Source organism: Puma concolor, chromosome B2 (genome assembly GCF_028749965.1).
Source record: "Puma concolor isolate L17-30 chromosome B2, mPumCon1.1.hap2, whole genome shotgun sequence".
Lineage (NCBI taxonomy): Eukaryota > Metazoa > Chordata > Mammalia > Carnivora > Felidae > Puma > Puma concolor.
The window spans coordinates 34,124,671-34,136,055 of NC_141671.1; the positions used below are offsets into that span (position 1 = coordinate 34,124,671).

General features: G+C 58.9%; 1 protein-coding gene across 5 annotated transcripts in view; it reads left to right on the top strand.

The window, feature by feature from the left end:
- PACSIN1 (protein kinase C and casein kinase substrate in neurons 1) overlaps positions 1-8,764 on the top strand; it is a 57,162-nt gene extending 48,398 nt beyond the window's left edge. For 3 of the 5 annotated variants that reach the window (XM_086706633.1, XM_086706636.1, XM_086706634.1), the window contains exons 2-10: positions 353-483; positions 1,414-1,570; positions 2,748-2,983; positions 3,377-3,532; positions 3,625-3,800; positions 4,237-4,357; positions 4,456-4,583; positions 5,187-5,374; positions 5,909-8,764. In XM_086706633.1, the coding sequence (XP_086562759.1) occupies positions 421-483; positions 1,414-1,570; positions 2,748-2,983; positions 3,377-3,532; positions 3,625-3,800; positions 4,237-4,357; positions 4,456-4,583; positions 5,187-5,374; positions 5,909-6,018 (1,335 nt within the window). In that variant the 5' untranslated portion in view covers positions 353-420 and the 3' untranslated portion in view covers positions 6,019-8,764. Of the gene's footprint in view, positions 1-329; positions 484-1,413; positions 1,571-2,747; positions 2,984-3,376; positions 3,533-3,624; positions 3,801-4,236; positions 4,358-4,455; positions 4,584-5,186; positions 5,375-5,908 lie in introns of all 5 variants that reach the window. The other 2 variants (XM_086706632.1, XM_086706635.1) reach the window with 1 other exon arrangement.
- Positions 8,765-11,385: the final 2,621 nt, after the last annotated feature.

Genomic DNA, 11,385 nt, shown 5'->3' on the forward strand with positions numbered 1-11,385 from the left:
AGGAGCACGAAAACAGTTGTGCGTGCCTTGGTTCTGGTGGTGGGGGCAGGCTTTTGAGAAGAGGTGCCACACTGGAGCTGGAGGATGGATTTGGGGGAGAGGGAGGGCGAGGATATGGAGTGGAGGGCTCGTGGAGGAGAGGTTGGGGGGCGGCGCACGAGGGGTGCCACAAGGTGACTCTTGGGGTTACCCTAGGGACGGTGAGCCAGTCCCCGGACAGGAAGTCCCCATCCCAGTGCAAGGCTCAAGCCTGTGGAGCCCTCATCCTCACAGCAAGTTGGGGGCCCAGGCCTAGAACGGGGCCCGTGGGGCGCTTCGCCCTTCTGCAGGGATCTCTCTCCTGCCCTCCCAGCGCATGAACAGCCCAGCCTGCTGACCACCGCTGCACTCCCACCTGTCCCCCCCCCCCTCGGCTGCACCATGTCCGGCTCCTACGACGAGGCCTCGCTAGCTCCGGAGGAGACCACTGACAGCTTCTGGGAGGTGAGGCTTTGATGCTCCCCAGGTCCTGGGGACCAGACAGCCTGGCCTTGTGGCGGCCCAGGCTCCCACCCACCCACAACCTCAGGGCTTGCTCCCCAGCCCCTCGGGTCCCTCCAAAGCCCTTGGTGTTCAGTGGGCCGGCTGTAGCCATGAAGTGGGGTAAGGCCACTGCCCACCAAGCCCAGAGCCCCTCGGCCCCACACCTGCACCCGGAGAGATCCTATAGTTTCATGATGTGGAACAGGACCCCTCCTGACCGTCTGCTCTGGGGGCTTCGCTCAGAGGCCTGACGCTTCACGAAGGCAGGTACAGAGCTCTACAGCTTACACAGGCTTTTACAGCTGCCCCCTGCCCTTACCCTGTGGCATGCGTTCCCGAAGACCGCCCCTCCCCCCCCCCCCCCAGCAACAAAGACGTGGAGGCAAGACTAGAGCCAGCGTTTCAGGAGCCTCCCAAACTATTTGAGACCAAGAAATAAAATGTTTCGATTGGCTTCCAAAACCCAAAGTGAGAACTGCCAAACCTAAATTAATAAGTGTTTAATGAGATGTCTACAAAACATAATATTATGTCAAGAAGCTGCAGCTCAACTCAACACTTACATGACTCTATAAATATGATACATTGAGCTCACAAGAACAAGATGAATAATTCATTCTAGTCTGGGTCCAAATGATCAAAATCCCGCACTTTGTGGCAGCGAGGAAATTATGTTTAAGTGGGGTGAGGGAGTGTCGGGTATGATGCAGGGTGCTGGGGCCCCCGAAAATGAGAGGGTGGGGAGCCCCCAGTGCGCTCCCGCGGGGCGGCCAGGCGGCGAAGGTGGGAAGGTGGCCGTGGCGGGCGCCCCCTGCAGGACGCGGTGTCCTGGGCGGGCGGGGCGGGGAGGCGGGGAGCCCGCGGAAGTCGTGCTCGCTCCTTGGCCGCCAGGTGGGGAACTACAAGCGGACGGTGAAGCGCATCGATGACGGACACCGCCTGTGCAACGACCTGATGAACTGCGTGCAGGAGCGCGCCAAGATCGAGAAGGCGTACGCGCAGCAGCTCACCGACTGGGCCAAGCGCTGGCGCCAGCTCATCGAGAAAGGTGCCCCCATGCCCACCCTGTGCGCCTCGCCCAGGCCCTAACGGGCTCCCCACAGGCCCGGGTTCTGGGAGCGCCCAGCCACCTAGATGCACTTGCACCCCCCGGGCCACGGGCCCTTTGGAGGCACCGTCCCCACACTGCACTCTGACCCTCCCAAACCAAGCCAGGTCTTCCCTGTCCCTGTTCAACACGACTTTGTACAATTTTAGGTTGGATTAAACAGAACAAAACAAAACAACCTTTTTATTTCAAAATAATTTTAACTTAGGGAAAAGTTGCAAGAATAGTAGAGAGAACTCTAGTCTTCAACCAGATTCGCCAGTTAAAATTTTACTACATTTGTTTTCCCGGTTCCTCTTTCCATTGTGCATATGTGTTCTGAATCGTGTAAGTGGGACGCATGCCACTTTACTCTAAATCCTTCACGTATCTCCCAAGAGTAAGAACATTTGCTTACATAGCCATAGTTCAACTATCAAATTCGGGACATTTAATATCACCCATATGCAAATTTGTTTGTGCTGGTCTGGGAGCCAATCCAGAATCACATTACCGCATTTAGTTGTCCTGGCTCTCAATTCCTTCAATCTAGAACAATTTCAGCTTGGGGTTTACATGTATTTGTTAACATTTTTTTTCTCTTCCACGAGTCTCTAAACCCCATGAGGGCAGGGGCTGAGCCCACACTGCCCAGCACAGTGCCTGGCACAGAGTTGATCCCCAATACACAGAGGAACAAATGACTGGCATGACTGGTCCCGGTGGCCTCTTGGCATCTGTCACCAGCTGGTTCTTCGGTTGTAACAGTCAACATTCCTGAAGCACCTACTGTGTGCCTGGTGCTGTGCTGGGCTTGTGAGAACTCACGGGGTGCAGGCTGCCCCCCATGGGACTCACGGGTTGACAGGAGAAGATAGGCAGTAGGCACAGAGGTAGATGCTATAAGAAGAATTCTGTGAGGGCTGCAGGCCGAAGTCTGAGAGAATAGAGCAGTCAGAGAAGGCTTCCCAGAGGAGGTAGTTGGGCCCTGAAGGACAGGAAAAACTATAAAGAGGGCAGAGGAGGGCATTTCTGCGCCCATGGCGTGTATGGGGAAAGCGTCAGAGAAAAGAGGCATGAAGGAGGCCTCTGGGCAGGGGGCGATGAGGGCCTCGTGACCCCATGACCATTTCCTCAGGCCCACAGTATGGCAGCCTGGAGCGGGCCTGGGGTGCCATCATGACGGAGGCGGACAAGGTGAGCGAACTGCACCAGGAAGTGAAGAACAACCTGCTGAACGAGGACCTGGAGAAGGTCAAGAACTGGCAGAAGGATGCCTATCACAAGCAGATCATGGGCGGCTTCAAGGAGACCAAGGAGGCTGAGGACGGCTTCCGCAAGGCCCAGAAGCCCTGGGCCAAGAAGATGAAGGAGGTGCCCAGTGGGTGGCTGCTGCAGAAGGGTCAAGGGTGGGCAGCTGAGCTCAGAGGGACGATCTGATCAGAGGGAGAGACTCAACAGATGGGGCGGGCAGTGCACCGCCCGCTGGGAGCCCCACAGCCTCGTAGGAAGAAATATCCACAGGTGGGGCGGGCACCTCAGTGCCCAAAGGGAGGGCGTCCGTAGGGGCAGCAGGCAGTGCCAGATGGGGATACATCCACGCATGGGTGGGCCCTGCTCCCCATACCTGGAGCTAGGGCCTGCACCCCTCCTGCCTCTTAGGAACGTGTGTCCACTGCTCCCGGCAGGTGGGAGGGCTTGATGAGCGACCACATCGGTTCCTGCTTACAAGCAGGAGCTGTACCTCCCCTCCCCCTGTCCCCACAGCTGGAGGCAGCAAAGAAGGCTTACCATCTGGCCTGCAAAGAGGAGAAGCTGGCCATGACCCGGGAGATGAATAGCAAGACGGAGCAGTCGGTCACGCCCGAGCAGCAGAAGAAGCTGCAGGACAAAGTGGACAAGTGCAAGCAGGATGTACAGAAGGTGCCGACGGGCTGGGGTCCGAGGGGTGGAGTCGGGGGTGGCCGGGAGCTGCAGGCCTGGCTCTCACCCTTCCTTTGCCCTGGGGCCTGTAGATGCAGGAGAAGTATGAGAAGGTGCTGGATGACGTGGGCAAGACCACACCCCAGTACATGGAGAGCATGGAGCAGGTGTTTGAACAGTGCCAGCAGTTTGAGGAAAAGCGGCTGGTCTTCCTCAAGGAGGTGCTGCTGGACATCAAACGTCACCTCAACCTTGCCGAGAATAGCAGGTAGCTGGGCGTGGCAGCGTGGTGGGCACAGGCACCCACAGCAGAGGGGAGAAATGGTGTGCCAGGCATGCTGGGCCCCATGTTATTGGAACAGGAAGGGTGGGCAGAGCCGCAGGGGCCAAGAAGGAAGAGGCGCCAAATACAGTGGCCGCCTGGGTGCAAGTCAACACAGATTAGGCACTAGAGAAATGCGCTTGGATGGATGGATTTGTGGCTAAGGTGACGATAGGGGAGGGTGCCTGCTGGAGCTGACCACAAGGAGATTGCTCCCAGCTGATTCCTAGCTGGGGGCATGCCAGCACCCTGGTCCCCTGAATGGGCTCCCTCTGGCCATTGAGAGGGACCCTGGTCCCCTGAATGGGCTCATCCTCTGGCCAGGATGAGAAGGGGCCATGGTGCACCTTGGCCCCCAACTCCTGATCTCCCCTGTGCACAGCTATGTCCACGTGTACCGGGAGCTGGAGCAGGCTATTCGGGGGGCTGACGCCCAGGATGACCTCAGATGGTTCCGCAGCACCAGCGGCCCCGGCATGCCCATGAACTGGCCCCAGTTTGAGGTGAGGAGGTGTGGGGATGGGGAAGGGAAGACAGAGAAGGCTGGAAGGGATCTCAGGGGGCAGCCCCCCTGCCTCACTGCTCCCCTGGTGCCCACCAGGAGTGGAACCCAGACCTCCCTCACACCGCCACCAAGAAAGAAAAGCAGCCCAAGAAGGCAGAGGGGGTGACGCTGACCAATGCCACTGGAGTGGTGGAGTCCACATCCCAGGCTGGGGACCGTGGCAGGTGAGTGCCTCCTGGGGAGCTTCCTGGGGGCCAGAGGGGCCCACAAACTGGGGCACATGAGTTTTACCTCAGAAGACGAGGAATGATCTAAATCACGGCAACCCCGTGGTCCTCTCAAAGGTAGTGGTGGGTCATCCTTTGAGAGCACCTACTGTGTGCCAGGCACTGTTGTAAGCATGTGCCATATATTAACCCACTGAAGCCTCCCAACATTCTGAGAAGTGTTTAGAGTCCCATTTTGCCGATGGAGAAACTGAAACCCAGAGAGATTAAGCGCCTTGCCCAACGTCACATAGCTAGTTAGTAAGCCTCAGAGCCAGGATATGATGTCCAAGAGGTCAAGCTCATTAACCACTAGTGCCCCTCTAAGATGATGGGTCAGATGTTTTCAGGGGTCCCCCTTCAGCACCCCCTCACTCAAGGTCTGAGTAATAATGCTAATAGTCCTGACTCACGTTTGTCCAAAGAGCTGTCAGTGAGGGTCGCTGGCCCGGGAGCCCCTCTTACCAGGCCCATCCCTGTTCCAGTCTTCGTGAAATTTGGGGCCAGGGCTTTGATTGGAGGAGGGGGCAGTTCATGCTGGGTCCCCTCGCTGTGTTTCAGCGTTAGCAGCTACGACAGGGGCCAGCCTTATGCAACCGAATGGTCGGACGACGAGAGCGGGAACCCATTTGGGGGCAGTGAGGCCAATGGGGGCTCCAACCCCTTCGAGGACGACGCCAAGGGAGTGCGTGTGCGGGCGCTCTATGACTACGACGGCCAGGAGCAGGACGAGCTCAGCTTCAAGGCTGGTATGGTGGGCTGGGCTGGGCTGGGGGGGTGGGGCGTGAAGGCAGGAGACGCCCGGATTTGCTGGGAACGCGGCTGGGGGCGGGGCCTTGTGCGTGGGCGGGGCCAAACCTGGAGGGTGGTCCTGGCCCCTGGGCTAAGACTCGAATTAGGGTGCAAGGGCAGGGCCTGAGAGCGGCAACCGGGTGCCAGGGGTGGAGTCGGCACTTGAGAATAGGGTGGGGGCGGGGCCTGAGGGCTGGGGCTGCCTGGAGAAGGGACAGGATTAGAAAAAGGGAGCCAGAGGCGGGGCCTGGGCTTGGGAGGCAGGACCGAGACCCAGATTAGCTGTTTGGCTGGGGGCAGCACCAGGTTAGGTGTTTGGGTGTGGGGGTGTGGCTGGGGCTGATCTTCAGAGTGAGCTTGGGGCAGTCATGGGAGGGCATTGGGGTGGGCCTAGAATAATAGTATTGGAGGGCTTACCTAAACTCTCTCTAAGCGTCCCCATCCCCCCCCCCACCCCCCCGTCAATGAGTTCCTCTGTGTCCCCTTCCTAGGAGATGAGCTCACCAAGCTGGGCGAGGAGGACGAGCAGGGATGGTGCCGCGGGCGGCTGGACAGTGGGCAGCTGGGCCTCTATCCCGCCAACTACGTGGAGGCCATCTAGCTGCCCTGCTCCCCTTCACACCACCCCTCACTCCTCACCCGCCACCTCCCCTCCCTTCTCTCTCTTGTCCCTCTTCCCTCGCCATAGAGTTCCAGACATATTTTCCGATCAAGCTTTTATTTTTTTAAAAGTCAAAACAGAACAAAACAAAAAATACAGAGACAGAAGCATTTGCAGGGCTGCCTGGAGGCCAGGGCAGTGGTGGGACTTGGGGTGATGGCCCCAGGGTAGGCGAGGGTCCTAGTACTTAGCCCAACAGAGACGTTCCAACATTGCTCTTCAGATCCCACCAAAGAGTCTCCTGAGCCCTGAGGGATGTCTCCCGGACCCTTCTCTCCTGCCTCACTCCCCCAGACTACACCCCTCACCCCCACCCCAGGCTGCCAGCACCCGTCCCCCTCCTCTTCTCTGGGCTCGGTTTTCTGACCTCTTCCTGCCTCACGATGCTCCCTTCTCTCCACCACCCTACTCTCAAAGGCCTCCCCTCCAGACCCCAGGGAAGGGGGGCCTCCCAGTCTTTAGTCTTCCACTTTGCCCCGGGGAGTGCCCTTCTTGTCCTGGCCTCGCCCCTAATGACTGGTGGGGCTGGAGGAGGAACCGTCATTCTCTTCTCCCCTAGATGCTTCCCGGGATCCCTGGACTCCCCCAGACATGACCAGGGGTGAGCTGGAGTTGAGGACAGTGTCACTGGGGTGAGGCTCAGCTGAGGGACCAAGACCCTGCTGGGGTCCTTCTTTCCAGCTGTTGGCCTTTTGGGCGCAGGCTCTTCCTCAGGGCCATACCTCTTGGTCACCTGCGGAGACCCTGCCTCCATCTCATGAGTCCTCAGGCAGGGGGAGGGGCCTCAAAGCCCGGGGGAAAGCCGGCAACTGTAGCAGCCTCCTCCCATTTCCTGGGGGGGGGGGGGGAGGGCACCTTGCCCACCCGCCTTCCTCCCTCCATGTCCATCTGAAGCCCTAGTTGCACTAGGCTCGGCCAGCCTGCAGGAGACTAAGCCTTGTGGCCTCCCATCCTGCCCTTCCCCTCTCTCGCCTGTCTGGGAAGACACTGGGGGAGGGGGGGCGGTGTCTGAGGGAGCTTCCAGCCTGGCACCATCAGGGACACTGCAGCCAATGGGAAAGACAGGGGTTTGGCAGGAGGGAGGGGCCCGGGCCCTCAGGGGCAGGACAGTCACCCTTTCTTCCTTGTCCCCTCCTCCTCAATCAGCCCCTGCCCTTGGAGCCGCCCTTGCCCTTGGAGCGGCATCCCCCCTGCTGGCAGCCCCTCCTTATGTCTAAGCCTGGGTAGCAGTTAAAGGACATTTGGGGGTGGGGGGAGGCAAAAGGCTTGCCCAGAGCTGGAGTGTTTCCTGTGTTTGGTGAAGGAAAGCTGTGTTGGGTTACTAAATACTAGTACCAGGTACCAGCCTCTCCCATATGTGGGGGCCCCTGGGAGGCTCGGGGAAACAGACCAGGGCAGGACAAAACCTCGAGGTGGGAGGACATGGCTGGAAGAAGGATCTCTTGGGAGCCTCAAGGGTGAGGCCTTGGGACTTCCGGTAGCGCCGGCAGAGCCCTGCTTCTGGGCCTCAGCGCTGCAGACACCCACCCCCTTCCACAGCACCTGCCCCCCGCCCCCCGCCGTCCTCCCTCCCGGCCTCCAGGTAAAGACAGTGGGATACCCAGCCCTCTGGCACCCCTCAGTCCTCTTTTGCTCCCTGCTCCTTCCCCCGACAGTCTACTATTAGGCCATGGACCCCATCCTCCAGGCCCTGACCCTTGTTCACAGTGCAGAGATCCTGGGAGACTCTGGCAGGGGCCTGAACTGGGCCAGGGGAGTTGGAGGGGGGGGATGATGGCACCCCCAGGGACAGGCAGACTCCCCACCCCCAGCACGCCATTTCCTGTCACTGTCTGCTCTCTGGGCATCCGCTGCAGCCTGAGATGTGCCCTAGGCCCCCTCGGAGCCTGAAGCAAGATTTTGGAAGCCCTCCGCCCTCCCAGTTCCAGAACAAAACCCTCTTGGGTCTCTCCTCCAGGTGGGGGAGTTGGGGTTGAGGCCTCTGCCCCTCACCACCCTTGGAAGGCAGCAAACTGGCACATCTGCGCCTTGGGGCCTGGGCTCCCCCTCTCTGTGCCAGTGGCTTTCTAGCACCTGGGGAGGGTCTGTGGTCCTGGCTGGACCCCAGACCTGTCCCCTTCAGCACTCCAGCTGCCCACCCCCGGGGCAGGGACTTGAAATCCCGTCCTTTCTGAGCAACCACCTCCACGGCCCAGTTTGGGACCAGTCTCCCTCGGTCCCCAGGCTCCTCAGGACCCCGGAGACGGAGGGTCTCCTACCTGGCGGTCCCCCCCCCTCCCCCGAGCTCTAGGGGCCTGGCCCCGCCTGTCAGTGCTGGTGTCAGGGCACTCACCACCGAGCCCCCGCCGCGCCCACCACCTCCTGTAGCCCCCTACCCACACCCTCAATGCTGCACGGGCCCGCCCTGTGGGGCTCGGCGACTAATGTGTTTTGTCCCCAGTTAACCACCGTTCTGCAGCCCGGCTCTGCAAGGGACCAGGGCTGCCCTGCCGCCCGCCATCTGCTGCCCTAGGCTTCCTGACTCCATTAGTCCGACACTTGTGAAACTCCGAGAAGTGCTGTGGTCTCAGCAATGCACCTGTTTTGTACATGATTGTGTAATTTAAAGGTATATAAATACAAATATATATATATATCAGTTGTGATTGTACGACTGTGGATAAAATCCGGAACTGTGTCAACCTGGCTGGATGTGGTCCTCTTGAGTCTTGTGTGTCTCTCGAGCTGAGAGTTCTCTGTGGCAGGGGTGTCTGTAAGGGGGGATGGTGCCCAGCATGCTGCGTGCTGTCCTGGCTGACCACCAGTGGGCTGGCGGCTGGTCTCTTAACCTTCCGGGGCCCCGGGTCCTGCTGCACAGGGAGGGTGACAGATGGTGTGACCTTACTGTTCTGGGTGCCTGGTGATGAGCACTGACCAAGAGCATTGGGATACTTGGGAGTCCCAAACTCAAGTTCAAGGTTTGACCTCTAAATAGGTTTGGATTTTTTTTTTACGTTTTTTATTTTGAGAGAGCACGCATGAATAGGGGAGGGAGACAGATGGGGAGAGAATTCCAAGCAGACTCTGTGCTATCAGAGTCATGGGGCCCAGTGCCACGAACCATGAGATTGTGACCTGAGCGGAAATCAAGAGCCGGATGCTTAACTGACTGAGCCACCCAGGTGCCCCCAGGTTTTAAATTTTTATTTTTTTGGGGCGCCTGGGTGGCGCAGTCGGTTAAGCGTCCGACTTCAGCCAGGTCACGATCTCGCGGTCCGTGAGTTCGAGCCCCGCGTCGGACTCTGGGCTGATGGCTCAGAGCCTGGAGCCTGTTTCCGATTCTGTGTCTCCCTCTCTCTCTGCCCCTCCCCTGTTCATGCTCTGTCTCTCTCTGTCCCAAAAATAAATAAACGTTGAAAAAAAAAAAATTAAAAAAAAAAATTTTTTTTATTTTTTTGAGAGACAGAGACAGAGCATGGGCAGGGGAGGGGCAGAGAGAGAAGGAGACACAGAATCTGAAGCAGGCTCCAGGCTCCGAGCCGTCAGTACGGAGCCCGACGCGGGGCTCGAACTCACGAACTGTGAGATCATGACCTGAGCCGAAGTCAGACACTCAACCGGCTGAGCCACCCAGGCGCCCTGTTTTTTAAAATCAAAATTGTAAAAGTGACTGCCGAGGCCTGTGGTTCCTGGTTGTTCACAGTCCCAGGCTCTCTGCAGTGTGATACCAGGTCATGCCATGTTTTTCTGTGTCCTGCCTGTCCTCTGACGGCATTTCTGTGTGGGACCCCTGGGAGGGCTCCTCCTGGAGGATCGCTTGAGGGAGTGGGCAGGACCGAGGCTCTGGACCCTTGGCTGTGTCCTGCCGGGGCCACACCCTGCCCAAGCCCTGCTCCAGCCTCCCCACCCCCAGCTAGGTCCCCTCTGGGCCAGGGCTGGAGTTCTGCAGCCAGTTCGCCACGTCCTCACCCGCACCCCGGCCTTGGCTTCACCCAGTCAGGTCAGATGTCTCTCTGAGGCCCCTCTGGGCCCGGCAGCCTGGCAGGGCCCTGACACAAACCCATTATTCAAGGCAAATATACTGCAGCCCCCCCGCCTCCCCTGCCCCTGCTGCTGTCCCCTTGGCCTCTGGACAGGGAGAAAAGGTCAAGGTGGCAGGTGATCTGTTCTCCACCTTGTGTCCTTTATCCCCCAGATCCACCTCCAGTGACAAGCCCCTGGTTTTAGCCAAACAGAAGAGCCTTCAAGTAAAGACAAGAGGTTGCCTTTTGTGCAGGTTCTTGCATGCAGCTGCGGGGAGCACTGCAGGCAGAGTCCCGGGAGCAGGGTCAGGGAATAGCAGGCTGGAGGGAGTTCTGCCGGACAGGTGTGAGGAGGAGGAAGAAGAGGACTCTGAAGTTTGCTGTCAGCACACAAAGTGTCACCGGATGGGTGTGTGTCTGCCAAGGGGATGTGTGCACTGTGGCAGACCCACACAGCGGGGACCTGCCTCAGCCCCCCACAGCTCTCCTTTCTGGAGTAGCTCCTGTGCCCCACTCCTTGCCCCTAATTCCTCTTCCTTTCCTCCCTCCCAGCCCCAGCCCAAGACCCCAAGCCGCTCCAGGTTCGGGTCGAGCTGGGAACCTGCAAGCAGGTGGCTCCAGGGACTTGGCTGGGGGCAGGTCAAGAAGGCTGGAGAAAAAACCAGTTCAGCAGAGCTGAGCTGACTTCTGGCCAGGGTCCCAGGCGGCCCCCTCCCTGGGAGGAGGCAGACGGCCGAGGCACAGGCCTGGGGCAGGGCCCCCTCCTCCTGCCAGTCCAGTCCCAACTGACAGATGCCAAGGTGGTGTTTGCTCACTGGCAGAAGTAAACTTTCTTCTGGAGACAATAAAATTGCTGAGGGCAGAAGGCAGCAGAATAGGGCAGCATTTAACCCCCAGTGGCCTGGGCAGCACTGACAGGCTCCCAGTCCTGTCTCCTGGAAGCCTGTCATCAGAACCTACAGGTTATGGAGGCCAAAGGTGCCGACCAGCCACAAAGCAGGAGACGTGGAGGGGCAGAGAGCACACTGTCCTTGTGGGTCCAGCTCCTGGTTCTGCCGCTGGCTGGCTGTGTGGCTCCAAGTAAGTTGCTTAACTGCTCTGAGCCTTAGTTTCATGGTCCGCAGAATAGGGGAGTCACGCCTACCTCACAGTTTTGTTGGGAGGGTTCATGACAAAAAAGCAGTAGAAATACCTAGCATGCAGTCGGCCCTTAGGTCACATTTGAGCAAATGTGAGGAAGCTGAGACAGTTGATGCCCCCAGGAGAGTGGGTGGTAGGTCCCCCTCTACCCCGCTCAGCACACATA